Source organism: Artemia franciscana, chromosome 1 (genome assembly GCF_032884065.1).
Source record: "Artemia franciscana chromosome 1, ASM3288406v1, whole genome shotgun sequence".
NCBI lineage: Eukaryota > Metazoa > Arthropoda > Branchiopoda > Anostraca > Artemiidae > Artemia > Artemia franciscana.
The window spans coordinates 21,518,033-21,540,888 of record NC_088863.1 but is presented as its reverse complement, the minus strand read 5'-3'; the positions used below and the strand labels follow the sequence as shown (position 1 = coordinate 21,540,888).

Sequence of the window (22,856 nt, the reverse complement as noted above, 5' to 3'; positions counted from 1 at the left end):
AAATAGCGAAAAACACCCCCTAAAAGTCATAGGATCTTAACGAAAATCACACCATCGCATTCAGCGTATCAGAGAACTCTGTAGAAAAAATTTCAAGGTCCAATCTATAAAAATGTGGGATTTCGTATTTTTTGCCAGAAGACAAATCACGGGTGCGTGTTTATTTGTTTGTTTGTTGTTTTTTTTTCCCAGGGGTCATCGTATCGACCAAGTGGTCCTAAAGTGTTGCAAGAGGGCTCATTCTAACGGAAATGAAAAGTTCTAGTGCCCTTTTTAAGTGACCAAAAAAATTAGAGGGCACCTAGGCCCCCTCCAACGCTCATTTTTTTCCAAAATCAACTGATCAAAATTTTGAGATAGCCATTTTGTTCCGCATTGTCGAAAACCGTAATAACTATATCTTGGGGATGACTTACCCCCCACAGTCCCTGGGGGAGGGGCTGCAAGTTACAAACTTTGACCAATATTTACATACAGTAATGGTTATTGGGAAGTGTACTGACGTTTTCAGGGGGATTTCTTTGGTTTGGGTGTCGGGTTCAGGAGAGGGGGCTATATAGGAGGATCTTTCCTTGGAGGAATATTTCATGGGGGAAAAGAAATTCAATGAAAAGGGCGCAGGATTTTCTAGCATTACTATTAAAAAAGAACAATGAAAATATAAACATGAAAAAGTTTTTTTAATTGAAAGTAAGAGGAAGCATTAAAACTTAAAACGAACAGAGAGTATTACGCATATGAGGGATTCTAAAAATACTTTAGAATAAAGAGCGAGGCATTTAGGAGGAGACAAATACTTCGCTCTTTATGCTAAATTATTTTTAGTAATTTCAACTATTTATTCTACAGCCTTTCTGATTCAGGGGTCATTCTTAAAGAATTGGGACAAAACTTAAGATTTAGTGTGAAGAGTGAGGTATTAACGAGGGGACAAACCCCCTCATATATATAATCAAAAATATAAGAATATAAAGTTTGTTACGTAAGTTAATTCTTAAGTTACGTATATTTTTTACTAATAAAAACGTTCGTAAAAAATTAAAAGTTCTAGTTGCCTTTTTAAGTAACCGAAAAATTGGAGGGCAACTAAGCCTCCTTCCCCACCCCTTATTTCTCGAAATCGTCTGACCAAAACTAAGAGAAAGCCATTTAGCCAAAAAAAGAATTAATATGCAAATTTCATTTTAATAATTTATGTACGGAGAGCCAAAATCAGACATGCATTAATTCAAAAACTTTCAGAAATTAAATAAAAAAAACAAATTTTTTGAAATGAAAGTAAGGAGCGACATTAAAACTTAAAACGAACAGAAATTACTCCGTATATGAAAGGGGCTTTTCCTCCTCGACACCCCGCTCCTTGCGCTAAAGTTTGATTCCTTCTCGCGACTCTACTTTTTAAAACAATAAAACACTTTAGCGTAAAGAGCGGGGTGTCAAGGAGGAAAAGCCCCTTTCATATACGGAGTAATTTCTGTTCGTTTTAAGTTTTAATGTCGCTCCTTACTTTCATTTCAAAAAACTTGTTTTTATTTTAATATTTACCAAGACCAGCAGTGAGTGGCCACATGTTGAACATACCAAAGTTAAGGACATTGAAAAAAAGAAGTAAAAATACACTTACATGATGGTAAAATTTGAATCATCTTCTGAGCCTTCTGTGGAACATTCATCTCCCATTTTAATTGGCTGAAATTGAATACAGGGATTGTTCGATTTGGCCCAAATACACCCATCATTTGATTCTTGATATCGTCAAGTCGGGATTGTCGAATACTAGAACGTTTTCTTAAAATAGTTTTAAAAGTTTTACAATTGAGAAAAATTATAATTTGTCATAAAATTTTTTAGAAAACAAAGTTTTTATAAAGTGTTTTTTTATATTATAAAGAGCTCAAATTCTTAAAAATGAAATGGAAAGATTAATAAATTTCAAAAAAATTATTTTACTTTGTTTACCGGAGATTGTAACTAGGACAAATAAAAACAATTATCTCTGACCTTTTAGTTTAATTTTAGACGAAAGCCATTGTAATACAATTTAATTAACAGGCTTATGCTATGCGGTGATGTATGAATATAGCTTGCATGTTTGGACAATTAAAAGAGACAACATTAAATGAAAGAAAAAATACAAAAAGTAAGCCGTGGAGAATCACTTATTGCCAACTAAAAATTATCACAATGAATTATCATTTTTTTCCTTTGTCAACTTATGTTTGGGGCTGTAAACAAGAGACGATAAGTAAATATTGTCTTATTAGCTGTTAGTAGTAAGAGCTAGTTAGCTGTTAGCTGTTAGCAGGGGGGGGAAGCTTCGCGATCCCCCCAAGCCCCCCCCCCCCCGCGCACGTAAGTCGTTACGCACCATATTAGTTACGCGCCATTGTAGTTGTGTCCCTGCGTCCCACCTGTGAATACGTTTTTAACTACGTAAAACATGCGAATATACAACATTCTTCGTTGTCCCATTGTCTATGCATATAAATAGATTGTCAGGTTTACTGACTCTTGAACATGCAACATGTAATTGTCCATGGGAAAAACAATCCGTATTCAGATCATACCTCATTATTCTAATGATGTGTCCCTGTGTCCCGGTCGTCATGACGTCAGTCGACACACAAACATGACGTAACTCGACACACACACACACACACAGACAACTTATTTTTATATATATAGACTAGCTGTTGGGGTGGCGCTTCGCGCAACCCCGATATCCCGGTGTTTAATTTTGTCAATCAACAAACATGACGTCAGTCGACACACAAAAATGACGTCACTCGACACACAGACAGCTTATTTTTATTTATATAGATAGATGTTCCGGTCGTCATTGGTGTCCCGATGTTCCGGTGTGTAATTTCGTCAATCAACAAACATGACGTCAGTCGACATACAAACATGACGTCACTCGACACACACACACACAGACAACTTATTTTTATATATATAGAATAGATGTCTCGGTGTCCCGGTCGTCATTTGTGTCCCGATGTCCCGGTCTGTAATTTCGTCAGTCGAAAAATATGACGTCAGTCGACATAAAAACATGACGTCACCCGACACACAGACACACAGACAACTTATTTATATATATATCTATCTATCGTCATTCCATCCTGTCCCTGTGTCCCTGTGTCCCGGTCGTCATTTATATTCCCTGTGTCCCGGTCGTCATTTGTATCCCGGTGTCCCGGTCTGTATATACATTCGTTTTTGAAATGGTATATGATGAAATAAATTTTTGTATTTTTCCCCTTTTTTAGCTTTTTTAGTTTTTTTTATTAGTTTTTAGTTTTTTTTTCTTTTTAGTTTTTTTGTAGTTTTTACCTTTTTTTTAGTTTTTTTAGTTTTTTTTTACTTATGTCCTGGTCGTCATTTATACTCCCTGTATCCCGGTCGTCATTTGTGTCCCGGTGCTTTGTTGATGATGATTGCTAATCAAACATTTCTTGTGTCCCGGTCGCTTTCTCTTTGAGTGTCCCAGTCGTCATTTATATTCCCTATGTGCCGGTGTCCCGGTCGTCATTTGTGTCCCGATGTCCCGGTCTGTAATTTCGTCAGTCGAAAACATGACGTCAGTCGACACACAAACATGACCTCACTCGATACACACACACACAAACACACACACAGACAACTTATATATATATATATATATATATATATATATATATATATATATATATATATATATATATTATATATATATATATATATATAATATATATATATATAATATATATAATATATAATATATATATATATATAATATATATATATATAATATATATATATATATATATATATACTAGCTGTTGGGGTGGCGCTTCGCGCCACCCCAACACCTAGTTGGTGGGGCGCTTCGCGCCCTCCCCAAGCCCCCCCGCGCGCGTAAGTCGTTACGCGCCATAATAGTTACGCGCCATTGTAGTTGTGTCCCTATGTCCCACCTGTGAATATAGATAGATATATATATATATATATATATATATATATATATATATATATATATATATATATATATATATATATATATATATATATATATATATATATATATATATATATATATATATATATATATATATATATATATATATATATATATATATATATATATATATATATATATATATATATATATATATATATATATGGTTTTAACTACGTAAAACTTGCGAATATACAACATTCTTTGCTGTCCCATTGTCTTTGCATATAAATAGATTGTCAGGTTTACCGACTCTTGAACATGCAACATATAATGGTCCATGGGAAAACAATCTGTATTCAGATCTATACCTCATGATTCTAATGATTGCCCTTGAGCTTTGTTGATGGTGATTGCTAATCGACCATTCCCTGTCCGGTGTCCCGGTCGTCATTTACATCCCCCTGTTTCCCCCGGTGTCCCCGTTGTAGTTGTTTCCCTGTGTCCCGGTCGTCATTTATATTCCCTGTGTCCCGGTCGTCATTTGTATCCCGGTGTCCCGGTCTGTATATACATTCGTTTTTTAGTTTTGTTTTTCTCCTTTATTTTTTTCCTTTTTTTTTCTTTTTTAGCTCATTTAGATTTTTAGATTTTTTAGTTTTTTTATTAGTTTTTAGTTTTTTTTCTTTTTAGTTTTTTTGTCCCGGTCGTCATTTATATCCCCCTGTTTCCCCGGTGTCCCCGTTGTAGTTGTGTCCCTGTGTCCCGGTCGTCATTTATATTCCCTGTGTCCCGGTCGTCATTTGTATCCCGTGTACCGGTCTGTATATACATTCGTTTTTTAGTTTTGTTTTTCTCCTTTACATTTATACTCCCTGTGTCCCGGTGCTTTGTTGATTGCTAATCGAACATTCCTTTTGTCCTGGTCGCTTTCTCTTTGAGTGTCGTCATTTATTTTTTTCTTTTTTAGTTCTTTTAGTTTTTACCTTTTTTAGTTTTTTTTAGTTTTTTAGATGACAATTTTTTTTAGTTTTTTCCTTTTTTCTTTTTAGTTTTTTATTGGTTTTTACCTTTATGTTAGCTTATTTTTCAGTTTTTTCCTTTTTTTTTAGTTTTTTCCTTTTTTTTTAGTTTTTTTTTATTTTTTATTTTTTTTAGTTTTTTACCTTTTTTAGTTTTTTTAGTTTTTTAGTTTTTTTAGTTTTTTAGCTTTTTTACTTTTTTTATTAGTTTTTAGTTTTTTTGTAGTTTTTGCCTTTTTTAGTTTTTTCAGTTTTTTTTTTAGTTTTTTATTGGTTTTTACCTTTATTTTAGCTTATTTTTCAGTTTTTTTCCTTTTTTTAGTTTTTTTTTAGTTTTTAGGTTTTTAGTTTTTTACCTTTTTTTAGTTTTTTTAGTTTTTTTTAGTTTTTTAGCTTTTTTATTTTTTTTATTAGTTTTTAGTTTTTTTGTAGTTTTTGCCTTTTTTTAGTTTTTTTAGTTTTTTAGCTTTTTTATTAGTTTTTAGTTTTTTTTGTAGTTTTTGCCTTTTTTAGTTTTTTTAGTTTTTTAGCTTTTTTATTTTTTTTATTAGTTTTTAGTTTTTTTTGTAGTTTTTGCCTTTTTTAGTTTTTTCAGTTTTGACGTCACCTGATCCAGTTTTTTCAGGTGACGTCACCTGATCCACGATCCACAGATCCACAGACAACTTATTTTTATATATATAGATAGTTTTTTTTTTACTTATGTCCTGGTCGTCATTTATACTCCCTGTGTCCCGTTGCTTTGTTGATTGCTAATCGAACATTCCTTTTGTCCTGGTCGCTTTCTCTTTGAGTGTCGTCATTTATTTTTTTCTTTTTTAGTTCTTTTAGTTTTTACCTTTTTTAGTTTTTTTTAGTTTTTTAGATGAAAATTTTTTTTAGTTTTTTGCTTTTTTTCTTTTTAGTTTTTTATTGGTTTTTTACCTTTATTTTAGCTTATTTTTCAGTTTTTTCCTTTTTTTTAGTTTTTTTTTTATTTTTTATTTTTTTTAGTTTTTTACCTTTTTTTAGTTTTTTTAGTTTTTTTAGTTTTTTAGCTTTTTAGCTTTTTTACTTTTTTATTAGTTTTTAGTTTTTTTTGTAGTTTCTGCCTTTTTTTAGTTTTTTCAGTTTTTTTTTTTAGTTTTTTATTGGTTTTTACCTTTATTTTAGCTTATTTTTCAGTTTTTTCCTTTTTTTTTAGTTTTTTTTAGTTTTTAGTTTTTTTAGTTTTTTACCTTTTTTTAGTTTTTTAGTTTTTTTAGTTTTTTAGCTTTTTTATTTTTTTATTAGTTTTTAGTTTTTTTTGTAGTTTTTGCCTTTTTTTAGTTTTTTTAGTTTTTTAGCTTTTTTATTAGTTTTTAGTTTTTTTTGTAGTTTTTGCCTTTTTTTAGTTTTTTTAGTTTTTTAGCTTTTTTATTTTTTTTATTAGTTTTAGTTTTTTTTGTAGTTTTTGCCTTTTTTTAGTTTTTTCAGTTTTGACGTCACCTGATCCAGTTTTTTCAGGTGACGTCACCTGATCCATCCACAGACAGACAGACAACTTATTTTTATATATATATTTATATATATATATATATATATATATATATATATATATATATATATATATTATATATATATATATATATATATACTAGCTGTTGGGGTGGCGCTTCGCGCCACCCCAACACCTAGTTGGTGGGGGCGCTTCGCGCCCCCCCCAAGCCCCCCGCGCGCGTAAGTCGTTACGCGCCATAATAGTTACGCGCCATTGTAGTTGTGTCCCTATGTCCCACCTGTGAATATAGATAGATATATATATATGGTTTTAACTACGTAAAACTTACGAATATACAACATTCTTTGCTGTCCCATTGTCTTTGCATATAAATAGATTGTCAGGTTTACCGACTCTTGAACATGCAACATATAATGGTCCATGGGAAAACAATCTGTATTCAGATCTATACCTCATGATTCTAATGATTGCCCTTGAGCTTTGTTGATGGTGATTGCTAATCGACCATTCCCTGTCCCGGTGTCCCGGTCGTCATTTACATCCCCCTGTTTCCCCCGGTGTCCCCGCTGTAGTTGTGTCCCTGTGTCCCGGTCGTCATTTATATTCCCTGTGTCCGGGTCCCGGTCGTCATTTGTATCCCGGTGTCCCGGTCTGTATATACATTCGTTTTTTAGTTTTCTTTTTCTCCTTTATTTTTTTCCTTTTTTTTCTTTTTTAGCTTATTTAGATTTTTAGATTTTTTAGTTTTTTTATTAGTTTTAGTTTTTTTTTCTTTTTAGTTTTTTTGTCCCGGTCGTCATTTATATCCCCCTGTTCCCCCGGTGTCCCCGTTGTAGTTGTGTCCCTGTGTCCCGGTCGTCATTTATATTCCCTGTGTCCGGTCGTCATTTGTATCCCGGTGTACCGGTCTGTATATACATTCGTTTTTTAGTTTTGTTTTTCTCCTTTATTTTTTTCCTTTTTTTTCTTTTTAGTTTATTTAGATTTTTAGATTTTTTAGTTTTTTTATTAGTTTTTAGTTTTTTTTTCTTTTTAGTTTTTTTTGTAGTTTTTACCTTCTTTTAGTTTTGTTAATTTTTTTTTTTACTTGTGTCCTGGTCGTCCCACCTGTGAATATAGATAGATATATATATATGGTTTTAACTACGTAAAACTTACGAATATACAACATTCTTTGCTGTCCCATTGTCTTTGCATATAAATAGATTGTCAGGTTTACCGACTCTTGAACATGCAACATATAATGGTCCATGGGAAAACAATCTGTATTCAGATCTATACCTCATGATTCTAATGATTGCCCTTGAGCTTTGTTGATGGTGATTGCTAATCGACCATTCCCTGTCCCGGTGTCCGGTCGTCATTTACATCCCCTGTTTCCCCCGGTGTCCCGTTGTAGTTGTGTCCCTGTGTCCCGGTCGTCATTTATATTCCCTGTGTCCCGGGTCCCGGTCGTCATTTGTATCCCGGTGTCCCGGTCTGTATATACATTCGTTTTTTAGTTTTGTTTTTCTCCTTTATTTTTTTCCTTTTTTTTTCTTTTTTAGCTTATTTAGATTTTAGATTTTTTAGTTTTTTTATTAGTTTTTAGTTTTTTTTCTTTTTAGTTTTTTTGTCCCGGTCGTCATTTATATCCCCCTGTTTCCCCCGGTGTCCCCGTTGTAGTTGTGTCCCTGTGTCCCGGTCGTCATTTATATTCCCTGTGTCCCGGTCGTCATTTGTATCCCGGTGTACCGGTCTGTATATACATTCGTTTTTTAGTTTTGTTTTTCTCCTTTATTTTTTTCCTTTTTTTTCTTTTTTAGTCCCGTTGCTTTGTTGATTGCTAATCGAACATTCCTTTTGTCCTGGTCGCTTTCTCTTTGAGTGTCGTCATTTATTTTTTTCTTTTTTAGTTCTTTTAGTTTTTACCTTTTTTAGTTTTTTTTAGTTTTTTAGATGAAAATTTTTTTTAGTTTTTTGCTTTTTTTCTTTTTAGTTTTTATTGGTTTTTACCTTTATTTTAGCTTATTTTTCAGTTTTTTCCTTTTTTTTAGTTTTTTTTTATTATTTTTATATTTAGTTTTTTAGCTTTTTTTTTTTTATTAGTCCTTTTTTATATTTTCCGGTAGCTTTTTTTGCTTTACTTTTATTAGTTTTTAGTTTTTTTTGTAGTTTCTGCCTTTTTTTAGTTTTTTCAGTTTTTTTTTTTAGTTTTTTATTGGTTTTTACCTTTATTTTAGCTTATTTTTCAGTTTTTTCCTTTTTTTTAGTTTTTTTTAGTTTTTAGTTTTTTTTAGTTTTTTACCTTTTTTTAGTTTTTTTAGTTTTTTTAGTTTTTTAGCTTTTTTATTTTTTTTTATTAGTTTTTAGTTTTTTTTGTAGTTTTTGCCTTTTTTTAGTTTTTTTTAGTTTTTTAGCTTTTTTATTAGTTTTTAGTTTTTTTTTGTAGTTTTTGCCTTTTTTAGTTTTTTTAGTTTTTTAGCTTTTTTATTTTTTTATTAGTTTTTAGTTTTATTTGTAGTTTTTGCCTTTTTTTAGTTTTTTCAGTTTTGACGTCACCTGATCCAGTTTTTTCAGGTGACGTCACCTGATCCATCCACAGACAGACAGACAACTTATTTTTATATATATAGATATATATATATATATATATATATATATATATATATATATATATATATATATATATATATATATATATATATATATATATATATATATATATATATATATATATATATGTTTTTAACTACGTAAAAATTGCGAATATACAACATTCTTTGCTGTCCCATTGTCTGTGCATATAAATAGATTGTCGGGTTTACCGACTCTTGAACATGCAATATATAATTGTCGATGGGAAAAGCAATCCGTATTCAGAATTATACCTCATTATCCTAAGGATTGCCCTTGAGCTTTGATGATGGTGATTGCTAATCGAACATTCCCTGTGTCTCCGTCGTCATTTATATATCCCCCTGTGCCCACCGGCGTCCCCGTCCCGGTCGTCATTTATATTCCCTGTGTCTCGGTCGTTACTTGTGTCCCGGTGTCCCAGTCTGTAATTTCTCTTTGAGTGTCCCGGTCGTCATTTGTGTCCCGGTGTCCTGGTCTGTAATTTCGTCAGTCGACAAACATGACGTCAGTCGACAAACAAATTCATGACGACATACAGCTCAATCCTTATAATGACGTGAGTCGACCAAACATGACATCAGTCGACACACAAACATGACGTCAGTCGACAGACACACAAACAAACAACTTATTTTTATATATATAGATAGATAGATATCGTCGATAAGTATCGTCGATTGTCTAATATCGACGATAAGTAAAGACGATACGAGTCTTATATTGTCTCTTAACTGTAGTTTAAGGTTAAAAACAAGTTTTTAGCAGAATCTGATGTACAAGATTCCATTTTCAGGGAGAATTAAATCTTGGCTTGTCACCCTGCACTCTTGGAAAGTAAAATTAATCTCGAAGTCAATGGCGTCATAGGGGGGAGAAAGGGAAGAGATCTTGGGCGTCAATTGGGTCAATGGCGTCATTGGGGGGAGAGATCTTACAAATTTCGAAAATAATGTTTTTTATTTTAATTAAAGTGCCTTTTTTCATATTTGCATCGAAAACAAAATGAAAAAACAGTAAAATTGGCCCCTAGATTTCGGAATCTCTATTTTGTCCTCCCATCTTCATTTTCTTGAAATTACACCAATGTAATCGTAATTGTTCAAATTTGTACACTTGGAAATTTCTTGTGGTAGCATGATCAAATCTTTAAGGCATTGGGATATTGCTTTGGAGGTATTCATTTGGAATTTCACCAACGAGATGACATTTTTTTTTCAATAAATTAAATTATTATTGTGGCAGAAATTCAAGGTTTGTCAGAGAGATTTATATATATTTAATGTAATTGGTGTCTTTTGGAAAGCCCCCCCCGCGCGCGTAAATCGTTACGTGCCATATTAGTTACGCGCCATTGTAGTTGTGTCCCTATGTATATGTTTTTAACTACGTAAAACTTTCGAACATACAACATTCTTTGCTGTCCCATTATCTGTGCATATAAATAGATTGTCAGGTTTACCGACTCTTCAACATGCAACATATAATGGTCCATGGGAAAACAATCCGTATTCAGATCTATACCTCATGATTCTAATGATTGCCCTTGAGCTTTGTTGATGGTGATTGCTAATCGACAATTCCCTTTGTCGCCGTCGTCATTTATATATCCCCCTGTGCCCCCCGGCATCCCCTTTGTAGTTGTGTCCCGGTGTCCCGGTCGTCATTTGTGTCCCGGTGTCCCGGTCTGTATATACATTCGTTTTTGAATTGGTCTTTTTTTTTAGTTTTTAGTTTTTTACCTTTTTTTAGTTTTTTTAGTTATACCTCATGATTCTAATGATTGCCCTTGAGCTGTGTTGATGGTGATTGCTAATCGAACATTCCCTGTGTCCCCGTCGTCATTTATATATCCCCCTGTGCCCCCCGGCGTCCCCGTTGTAGTTGTGTCCCTGTGTCCCGGTCATCATTTATATCCCCTGTGTCCCGGCTGTCATCTGTATCCCGGTGTCCCGGTCTGTATATACATTTGTTTTTTTCGTTTTGTTTTTCTCCTTTATTTTTCATTTTTTTCCTTTTTTATTTATTTTTTCTTTTTTAGTTTTTTAGCTTTTTTAGTTTTTTTTATTAGTTTTTAGTTTTTTTTTCTTTTTAGTTTTTTTGTAGTTTTTACCTTTTTTTTAGTTTTTTTAGTTTTTTTTACTTATGTCCTGGTCGTCATTTTTTAGCTTTATGAGTGTCCCGGGCGTCATTTATATTCCTTTTGTCCCGGTGTCCCGGTCGTCATTTGTGTCCCGGTGTCCCGGTCTGTATATACATTCGTTTTTGAATTGGTCTTTTTTTTAGTTTTTAGTTTTTTACCTTTTTTTAGTTTTTTTAGTTATACCTCATGATTCTAATGAGCTTTGTTGATGATGATTGCTAATCGAACATTCCCTGTGTCCCCGTCGTCATTTATATATCCCCCTGTGCTCCCCGGCGTCCCCGTTGTAGTTGTGTCCCTGTGTCCCGGTCGTCATTTATATTCTCTGTGTCCCGGTCGTCATCTGTATCCCGGTGTCCCGGTCTGTATATACATTCGTTTTTTTAGTTTTGTTTTTCTCCTTTATTTTTCTTTTTTTTTCCTGTTTTATTTATTTTTTCTTTTTCAGTTTTTTTAGTTTTTTAGCTTTTTTAGTTTTTTTTATTAGTTTTTAGTTTTTTTGTAGTTTTTACCTTTTTTTTAGTTTTTTTAGTTTTTTTTACTTATGTCCTGGTCGTCATTTATACTCCCTGTGTCCCGGTCGTCATTTGTGTCCTGGTGCTTTGTTGATGGTGATCGCTAATCGAACATTCCTTGTGTCCCGGTCGCTTTCTCTTTGAGTGTCGTCATTTATATTCCCTATGTGCCGGTGTCCCAGTCGTCATTTGTGTCCCGATGTCCCGGTCTGTAATTTCGTCAGTCGAAAGAATGACGTCAGTCGACACACAAACATGACGTCACTCGACACACAGACACACAGACAACTTATTTATATATATATAACGTCATGTTTTCGACTGACGAAATTACAGACCGGGACATCGGGACACAAATGACCACCGGCACATAGGGAATATAAATGACGACCGGGTCACTCAAAGAGAAAGCGACCGGGACACAAGGAATGTTCGATTAGCAATCACCATCAACAAAGCACCGGGACACAAATGACGACCGGGACACAGGGAGTATAAATGACGACCAGGATATAAGTAAAAAAAAACTAAAAAAACTAAAAAAAAGGTAAAAACTACAAAAAACTAAAAAGAAAAAAAAACTAAAAGCTAATAAAAAAACTAAAAAAGCTATAAAACTAAAAAAAAAAAACTACAAAATAAAAAAAATAAAAAAAGGAAAAAAAATGAAAAATAAAGGAGAAAAACAAAACTAAAAAAATAAAAAAAAAATAAAAAAAAGTAAAAACCAAAAAAGAAACTAAAAAGAAAAAAAGGGGAAAAATACAAAAATTTATTTCATCATATACCATTTCAAAAACGAATGTATATACAGACCGGGACACCAGGATACAAATGACGACCGGGACGCAGGGAATATAAATGACGACCGGGACACAGGGACACAACTACAACGGGGACGCCGGGGGGTGCAGGGGGATATATAAATGACGACGGGGACACAGGGAATTTTCGATTAGCAATCACCATCAACAAAGCTCAAGGGCAATCATTAGAATCATGAGGTATAACTAAAAAAAACTAAAAAAAAGGTATAAAACTAAAAACTAAAAAAAAAAAGATCAATTCAAAAACGAATGTATATACAGACCGGGACACCGGGACACAAATGACGCCCGGGACACTCAAAGAGAAATCACAGACTGGGACACCTGGACACAAATGACGACCGGGACGCAGGGAATATAAATGACGACCGGGACACAGGGACACAACTACAACGGGGACGCCGGGGGGCACAGGGGGATATATAAATGACGACGGCGACACAGGGAATGGTCGATTAGCAATCACCATCAACAAAGCTCAAGGGCAATCATTAGAATCATGAGGTATAGATCTTAATACGGATTGTATATGTTGCATGTTCAAGAGTCGGTAAACCTGACAATCTATTTATATGCACAGACAATGGGACAGCAAAGAATGTTGTATATTCGCAAGTTTTACGTAGTTAAAAACATATATATATATATATATATATATATATATATATATATATATATATATATATATATATATATATATATATATATATATATATATATATATATTCACAGGTGGGACATAGGGACACAACTACAATGGCGCGTAACTAATATGGCGCGTAACGACTTACGCGCGCGGGGTGGCTTGGGGGGGCGCGAAGCGCCCCCACCAACTAGGTGTTTGGGTGGCGCGAAGCGCCACCCCAACAGCTAGTATATATATATAAGATAGATAGATGTCTCGGTGTCCCGGTCGTCATTTGTGTCCCGATGTCCCGGTCTGTAATTTCGTCAGTCAACAAATATTACGTCAGTCGACACACAAACATGACGTCACTCGACACACAGACACACACACAACTTATTTTTATATATATAAGATATATATATATATTGTACATATTTGGTGTCTTTTGGAAAGTCAGTGATATACCCTTTCTTTTAAAATCCTTGAAGCCTTTAACGAAATGGTAGTAATTAATAATTTCTTTATCTTCTAGAAATTTTCATCAGATTTCTAAATGAAGAAAGAGCAAGTATCTAGCATGCAGTTTGTCACTGTGTCGTCTCTCTCTCTCTTTCTCTCTATTTCTCTCTCTTTCTTCTTCCTTCTCTTTTTTTTAATATTCGTCACTTTGTAATGTATAACAGATCTTCTAACAGAATGGCAAAGAAATTTTTACAGTTGCTTCACGAGCCAAAGCTATAAAACTCTATGAAGGTGTTTATTGGTACTTTGGTGAAATTAAAAACTATAAAACTTTTGCAACGTTCAACAGACAAAAACTTCATCGAATCTCCTTTCGTCATAAAAATTCTTTGTTCCAAGTTAATTGTGAGGGATATTCCACGATTCTTTTCACTTTTCTCAGGAATCAAATTCTATTGGATTTCTTTTTTTTTTACTTGTTTATTTGATCCAGCGAAAGGTACTAATGGCCTAGTAGGGCAGCCTTGACTCCCAGTTTTCAGTTTGTGAAAGCCGACAGAAACATGTAAGCCGAAAAATGCTTAAGGAGAAAAAACTAAAGTGAAAATTGAAAAGCAATACAAGAAACTTAGCCAGCCTGTTAGAGCGTTTTATAGGGTAAGATTTGACATTAGGTATAGTATTGGTCAATAGCCATGAAGCAATCCTTAGGTCTAGGATATAGCCATTCGGTTCAAGGCATTGGAAAGGCCTATAAAAATCTACCTTGAAGTAAATTAATGTCCAGCCTATAGCCAATATACTATAAACAAACTAGAAATTGACCGATAAAAGTAAGTTTTCTCACATGGAAGTACAGAGCCTTATTAAAATTTAATCAAACAGAACAGAATACTACAGAATATGAAGGGGGCTGCAAAAATTTAACTTTGCGCCAATGTTTAACTTGCGTTTTCGGAAAAAATATAGGCCATATACCTCAATGAGCACATTCATTTTCAAAATTACGCGACAAGAGTCAAATTCCGCGTAAAGCGGGTAACAGTTTTGCTGTTTACATAACAACTTTAACGATTCTGAGCTGAACTTACAAAATTTTTAACTTTGTCTCATGTCTTAAATACTTTCCATTTGTAATGTTGTATGCGTCATAGATATAAAACGATACGTTCACTCTTTTGGTGGGGGGGGGGGAGAATGATACAGTTCATCAAACTTTTGGTTTTCTTTTTTATGTTTTTGAATTGCGGTAATCCCTTGTTAAAATATATAGAAATATTTTTGCTATTACCCTTTTTTTGTTCTTTCCGCAATTTAATATCTTTTCATACTGAGTGTACTGAAAGATGTTCGATTATGACAGCAAGTTCGATTTCTAACACCAATTTCTGCTAATTTTCAAACTTTTAGCTTTCTTTTTTAAGATTTTGGAATTGTTGTAATCCCTTGTTAAAATATATACAAATATTTTTGCAGTTACCAGTTTTTTGTTCTTTAGGCAATTTAATTTTATTCAGTACGAAAAGGCATTTAATTTTATTTAATGCCTTTTCGTACTGAATATCAAAATAATTCTTCTCTTAATATCAATAAATATAATTGTTTCTTGTTAAAAGATTAGCCTTTACAATACCAAAGACAGTGAAAATTCAATCTGATTATTTGAATTGCTTGAATGAATCTTAAACTACAATATATGTTTTAAAAATAAGAGAAAATTTGGAATTAAATGTTGCCCCATCTGCAGTTATATAGCCACTGGTAGTAGCGGGCGCTAAAATAAAAAAAAAAAGAGAACATGAGTGGAAAATCGTGAAAAAAAAAAAGCTAAAAACCTACAGCACGAAACAGCTTAAGAAAGAATAGCTTTTCTTTGAGTTATCCTTGCTTTCAAATAGACAATGTAGTTTTTATAGATGATCGAAAAGCGTTGCCCAATTTAATTAAATAGTTTTACTTATTTATTTTCACTGCTTAACGTGGCAGCACTGACAAAGATGTGGTACGGGCATAAAAACTTGATAGTTTTGATTAAACAAGTTTTTTTGAAAATCGGGATTTTTATATATAGACCTACAGGGCAAAAAATATTTTTATGTTGAAACCCTTGGGGCTTCCAAAAATTGGCATAAAATATATAAGGAGGTAATTACTTAAATTCGCTTACTTTTCTCTAATATTTTGTGCATCTTTTTCATGATTTCCATTCGGTGACCCATCGTATTTGGGCATAAGTTTCCCATTGAAAGGGCGAACTAGAAAGAAGTAGAAAATAACAAGCACAAAACGCATCAGCATAGCTCATTACACTGGAAATTCAACTTGAAGTAACTCGCCTAGAACCTAGAAAATGTGCGCAGACAGAGCTCCAGCGAAAGACAGCCCTAATTCGGAATTTGACACTGCGTTGTCTCTGACACTGAAACCATCGGACAGGCAGGCGGTGAGGTGCTCTTGTCTCAACAATTGACACTTGATGAGTCGGAAATGCGTATTAAGAGCTTTAGGACTAATCATCAGACGTCCATCATCTATTATTACAGCACTGTTCCACAAGATATGTTTTTTTCCTTAAAAATTGTTCATTCCTCTGTACAAAAGTAAAACATAAGCCAGTAGAATACCCTCTTTCCTTACCTATTCTTATTTGATTAGACCTCCCCAGACCACTATTGCAAGAGTTATTCTTTTGGGTAGTAGAACGTAAAAGATATTTTTGAGAAATTTCTCCTTGAGGCGTCTAAAAATTGGCTTTTCTGGATTAATTTTTAGCCTACTGTTAAGATTGTTAGGAATCAGGGAAAACAGGGAAAGGTTTCTCAGTGGAAAACAAGTGGCGGGTGACAGAATACATTGTAATTATACAATGCGGGCTATATATTTGCACATTAGGGGGGGGGGTCGGTTAGGTTACCCTCCCCCTAATGTGGAAATATATCTCAGTGGAAAACAAGTGGCGGGTGACAGAATACATTGTAATTATACAATGCGGGCTATATATTTGCACATTAGGGGGGGGGGGTCGGTTAGGTTACCCTCCCCCTAATGTGGAAATATATAGCCCACATTTGTTTCTATAATATCGTATTTTCATCATGTTTTGGTACTCTGTGTTTGGATTAACCTAACTTCACTTCTTGACTGTTGGCGATATAATACATAGGTATCGCTTACCTCATCTGATTATCACTCTTAGTTTTTAGAAAATTGAAGCAATAGAAAAAAGTCTAAATCAGCGCCGTGTTTTAATCGGCCAAATGTAAAAAGCAGAAACTTTTTTTTTGGATCCACCCCCTGTTTGTTGATCCTACTTGGGCCAGTATTGTTGTTATGCGGTGCAAAATTGTGCCACTTTGCAGTGGCACTATTTTTATGAGCAGTACTACCTTTAATTTACGTTCAAAGGACCCTCTGCATATACTATACAGCTTCTTTGGTAAGACTATCCCGTGGAATTTGTTTTGCATTTTTGTGGAGCTTGAAACCTGCACTCCAGGGATGTAATTTTTTTGAAGATTTAACCACTCTTTTGGGTAGCCCCTCCTCCCTTCCGAGATCATGCTTTTTACTGAAATTCCTATATTTTTCTGAATACATTTTTATCGAAATTCCTTCATTCAGCAATTTGGAATCTATTGACAAGGTCCATGCTTCCTTTACCGTTCACCACCGTGAACGGTTTTATTCAAAATAAATCGGACGACAGAGAATAGTTTTAAAATCAGCAATAACTCACTCGAACACGATAAAATCAAAAAAACAAATACAAAACTAGGTTAAAGGGAACGTATTTAAAAAGAAGAAATGACGAGCATCGAATGCATTGCGAAACCCAAAAATTAAGCTTGGTTACGAAATTATGTCGCAACTCTAAATTATGAAATTCTAAAATAAAAGCTTGAGAAATAATATTTTCTGAATGGTTGGTCTTTTTCATTTTATTTTAAAGTCTTACTGTTGAAACTGACATGATAATAATTTAATCATCACGAGCTGAACGGAAAGAGGTTCAAAAGGGGTTAATCATCAAAAACTACATACAAAATAATTCAATGACAAAACATGGTTTGTCGAGACGACATAACATAACATACATAAAATAACATAAAACATAGTCTAACGACAAAATAACGTACTCAGTGTGCGAGAAGACATGCACTCTGCGTAATCTTTAAGAAGAAGGTTAAATTGTCTCCCAGATTCTCCCCTGTTTTCCCCACCCCCTCCCCCTACTAGAAAGAATCTAAAAAAATTAAAGGTTGCAATTGAACTGAAGCGCCAATTCGGGAGGGGCATTTCATGCCCTACATCTTATGGGTAATTTATTGACAAAACTAAAATAATGACAAGATACACCACCCCCCAGACTTAGGAAAATGCCCTTTTCTGGTGTTTTTATTGAAAAACGCCGTTCTTTTTTAGTACTTTCATTGAAAGATGATCTAGAAAAGAACACAAAATCCTTCCCCTGGATTTTAAAAATACATTTTGCCCCTCCCCCCACCTATATTTATGTGAATTGACGCCACCGGTGCTAAAGTGGAAGGATAGAGGACTAAGGTAATGTGCTCTTTTACAAATCATTTAAACAAATCAACTGAATTCACTCACGATTTATCATCGCTAAACACATTTTCTAGTTTTATTTATACTTTTATCTATTTAATTTTGTTTCAACTCGACTGGCTTTAAATGTTTTTGTCATGAGTTTAGTCACTTTTTTGTACTAGCAGAGTCTATATTAACTTTATGAGAAACGATATTTGATTATTGTTGTCTAGAAGTGCAAGTTTGCCGTCATTTCGCTTAAAAATTTAAAAAAAGAGGTAAAAATAAAAGATAAAAAATAAAAGATAAAAATAAAATTGCATTGCAATATATCATATCAGCAAACCAAAAAATTGACATGAATTCTGACATACAAATCAAGGGATATTCAAGTCATGATTAAAAGCGTCCGGTTTTCCAATCTCAAAGGCACACGAAATAACCCTGAATTTAAAATCACCCTTAAATCATTATCAAAACGAACAAAGCATATATCAATGCTCTCTGATGTTTCTCTATGGAGCTAATCGATTTGGCATTCGAGCTTCTATTCTGCTACTTAATCAGAGAATAGGCATTACTTTTCATCATTATTTAAAATCAAAAGTCTTGTGTCTTGGCGCTTGTGGCTTCTCTTGCTCCCTAGGCAAAATATAGATTAGCCCCCCCCCCACCTCTCTCTCCCGAAAATTTTCAGGCCAAATCTTAAAAAAATTTTCATTTATTAACAAAATTTATTGTTTATTTAAATCTGAATTTTCTCAATTTGTACGAGAAAAGTCATGGGAAAAAGTAAATTTTCGGATTCAATTTGCTTTGCACCCACGATTTTATTTAAAAAAAAAATATAATTATTTTGCACATTACAAAATGATTATAAATGTTAGATTATTTACTTGAAGTTTTGTTCCCCTAAAATTTTTGTGCCTAGAGCAAGTGTCCCTCTGTCCCCCGTGAAACTACCTCTTTTTTGTGTCGATCTTACAAACGGCGCGTAGTCATTTCCTTGCCCGTCCTCCTTCGAAATACACGCTCTGAAAACTCTATGAATTCTTTACAGCAAAGTAGAAATTAGAAAAAAAACGAGATATCACGATTGGGAACTGCAAAGAATTAACAAAATTTGTTTATCAATTTTTCAGATCAACAAACAAGAAAAAAGAAGAAACTATAACAACAATAAAAAAAAACAATAAAATTCGCCAAAAAACTTTTCGAAATAAGAATAATCGTGAAGAAACTTGACAAACCATCCTACTAAAAATTTAGTAAATACAACCTTATAACACCCACCCCCCCCCCAAAAAAAAAGTCAAGATCATCTATAGGCATAGAGGGAACGCATAATTATAAACCACAATTAAACAGAAAAATTCTAAAAATATAATTATAAAGTAGAAACTGTCCGTCTTAAGAAAGAAACTTCTTATCTTACAAAGTATATTCGTTGTTATCGTAAACCAAAAGGCTCAGAAAAACCCATTAAAATATAAAGAGCGCCAACTTACTGGCTTCGAGAGGAAAAGAACAGTGGGACTGCTCAAGGATCTGAGCTCTGGGGAGATTGTACAAAAACAGTACCCCATGCATACACGAACGAATTTTCAAAAATAAAGCCCCCGTAGACATAAGATCGTAGCCAAATGGAGCGGGTGTCCTCCCCCCCCCTTCATTGCATTGTCTCTGAGTTAGATCTTTAAACTCCTCAGAAGTTATATCTATGTTGAAACAAATTATAGGGGGAAAAAACTAATAAATAAAACAATAAAGCTTACCAACAATTGGATTGCTAAACCTTATTTCTTCACAGCTCATTAACGAAAACAATAAAGGTAGGAATACAACGGACATGTTGAATCAAATTCAAACTCTAGTAGAATGAGCGAATTTTAATTATAAGAGAGCTTAAAAATCCCTGAGTTTTGCGTCACAGACGTAAGAAAGACCTCTTGGATGACCTTTCGCTTTCCGGTTTGTACCCCATAATAAGTCACGTTGTCATTTCAACTATGGAGCCAGTTTTCTTCTTCCTTTTTCAAATTATCTTCCAGGTCTCTACTTTTACATCTCGTTTTAGTCCTGTTTGTATCTTAGAATCTGTCACGTTGTGCTTTCAACTGCGTGTCTATGTTTTCTTCTTTTTCTTTAAGTGAAAGATGCAGACCTCTATTTTTACACCTTGTCCATTAAGTAGTAGAAAAAGAGTCTATTTTTAATCTCCACTGAAAAAAGGGAAAAAGAAAACTTTCAAAAATTAGGGTAGGAGTCTTAGGTAAATACATGGTGGTCCTTCTCTTCCAAATAAAACATACTAAACAAATAAAAGTAGTACAGTATATTCCATATTCTATACTATTTCCAAATACCATGGAAGCTTTTCTGACAATGCACCCTCCCCCGTGATTGTCCCAGGTAAAGCGCTAAGAATATACAAAAACCACTAAAACAATGAAATTCTTGCTACAGCTACTACTACTACTGCTAACAAGTCACTGCGGCACCAAGCCACCTAGGGCCAACAAAACCATCTCAAACTTTTTTTTAATTATAGCCCTAGAAAGCGGGATTGAACCACATTTTTCGTAAAGTTTGCTATTTGAAATACGGTCAATCAAACGGATACCCAAAACAATCTGTAGACTGTTTCTCTGGAATACACCTAGCAAATTCTTCTCCGTCTTTTGGAATGCCCATGCTTCAGAACCATACATGACCGCTGTCATTACTGTAGCTTCCAATATATCAATCTCGGTTTGTAGACTTATCTTCTTATTCTTCGAAGCTTTTTTTCAAATGCGAAAAATACCCTGGGTCTTGGCTTTTCTACTTTTAATACCTTCACTGCAACCACCGTCTTACTAGTAATACTACCGAAGTAAGTGAAGCCGTCCACTTGGTCGAATTCTCCGTTACCTGACGTCACCTCTTCACCTAAACTTATTCCCAGTCTTAGCGACTAAGTCTTTTTAACATCCGAGCCTATTCTCGCACGCTGGACCAGCAAAAGTTCAAAAATTCATTCATTTCACGGGGAATCATATCAAAAGGAAATCCTTCTTGCATATTTATTGTCAAGATTTCGTCTTTTAGAGTTTCGGTTACAACGGACACGAATCTTTTTTACTTACAGTTTGTTATAACGAACTGTTTGACTTGAAAAAAAAAATGTATCTCTATGATATTCCAATTATCCTTGTCTAGTTAGTCACGAGATACCTAAATTGTTCTAATATGTTTGGTTAATAGAGCACCGCGTAAAATTTTGATTTTCGTGAACCATCCATTTCGAACACACATTTTGTTTTACTCTAACGGGGTTTCCTTAGAAATTCTAAGAAACAAAAGATATTTCCCCTGGTTAACCTAGAAAGAAATACAATCAAGAACATATATTTTATTTCTGTATCTTTCATGACTTAAGCCCTGTAATAGCAACATAATAAAGTTCTTAGTTGAGCGAGTAGATAGTAATATCTTCAGTAAAACAAAAACAGTTTAGTTTGAAATCAAGTGGAGAAAATACAGAGGGATCTAGGTATAAAAATGAAGTTTTTATTTCTTTTTTTTCAGATAAGGGGTATCATTGTCTTCCTTAAACCACCCTAATGGTGCGAATTTACCAGCAAGCACTTAAAGTGTATGTTAGGGCATATTAATAATGTAGGCTGCACTTCTGACAAGGGACACAAGCACGGCTTTATCCAGGACGAGGGGTGGGGGTACCGAAATCGCACCCTCCTCCCCCGAGAAACTTTTGTTTTAATCGTAAAACAGTAATAAAAATATATACATACATAAATAAATTTTTGATGTGTTTTGCACTTTTTTTTTATCTAAAACATCCGAAAAAATATCCTGAATACGCCCTTGGGTGCACGTCTGTTCCTTGACCAATACCCACAGATAATTTCTTTCTAATTCACAATTCTATAATAAACGTCAAATTTCTTCCAACAAAAATAAGGAATGACATTAGAACTTAAATACGCCGAAATCATCCTACATATGAGGGAGACTAACTCTCCCTAATTCTCCATTCTTTACGCTAAATTTTTTTTTCGCAATGTTTAGAAAATTTATCACGTAAATCAAGAGAAAAGTGGAGAAATGGTCTTTTTTGCAATGTTTCGAGAATGAAAACCCTAAATATAATTGCAATGCTGCACCCTTGAAGCATTTTTGAAATGCTTTGAGAATGAAACACCTAAATCTATTTGACTTTGTTTTAAACAACAAAATTTTTGTTAAGGCCGGTCGGTGTAATTACCAAAAATTAGTTATGCAGAAGAGATCTTACTGTACAACAAGAGCTGAAAAGCTCATATGGCACTTGAGACGAGGTAGGAAGAGCCAAGAGCCAAGAGCTCATATGGCATGAGCTCTAGCAAAATTCTAAGAATCAATAGATTAATTTTAAAGGAAAATCAGAGGCTTAATGCCGGTCGGGATTTAAAATAAGAGCTCTCAGACACGAGGTCCTTCTAAATATCAAATTTCATTAAGAACCTGATTTTTTTTTCAATTTTTCCTCTCCCGCCAGCCCCCCAGAGGGTCGAATCGGCGAAACGACTGCTATCAAGTCAATTTGTGCAGGTCCTTCGTACGCCTACCAATGTTCATCGTCCTAGCACGTCCAGAAGCACCGAATTCACCAAAACACTGGACCCCCCCCCCA

General features: G+C 34.0%; 1 protein-coding gene across 3 annotated transcripts in view; it reads right to left on the bottom strand.

The window, feature by feature from the left end:
- Window positions 1-20,075, bottom strand: part of LOC136026875 (uncharacterized) — a 37,734-nt gene extending 17,659 nt beyond the window's left edge. The window contains exons 1-3 of one of the 3 annotated variants that reach the window (XM_065703668.1): window positions 19,957-20,075; window positions 15,801-15,888; window positions 1,625-1,788 (exon numbers count right to left, since the gene is read on the bottom strand). In XM_065703668.1, coding sequence (XP_065559740.1) covers window positions 1,625-1,788; window positions 15,801-15,888; window positions 19,957-20,032 — 328 coding nt within the window. In that variant the 5' untranslated portion in view covers window positions 20,033-20,075. Of the gene's footprint in view, window positions 1-1,624; window positions 1,789-15,800; window positions 16,059-19,956 lie in introns of those variants that run through there. The other 2 variants (XM_065703678.1, XM_065703687.1) reach the window with 2 other exon arrangements.
- Between the last annotated feature and the right edge of the window lie 2,781 nt (window positions 20,076-22,856).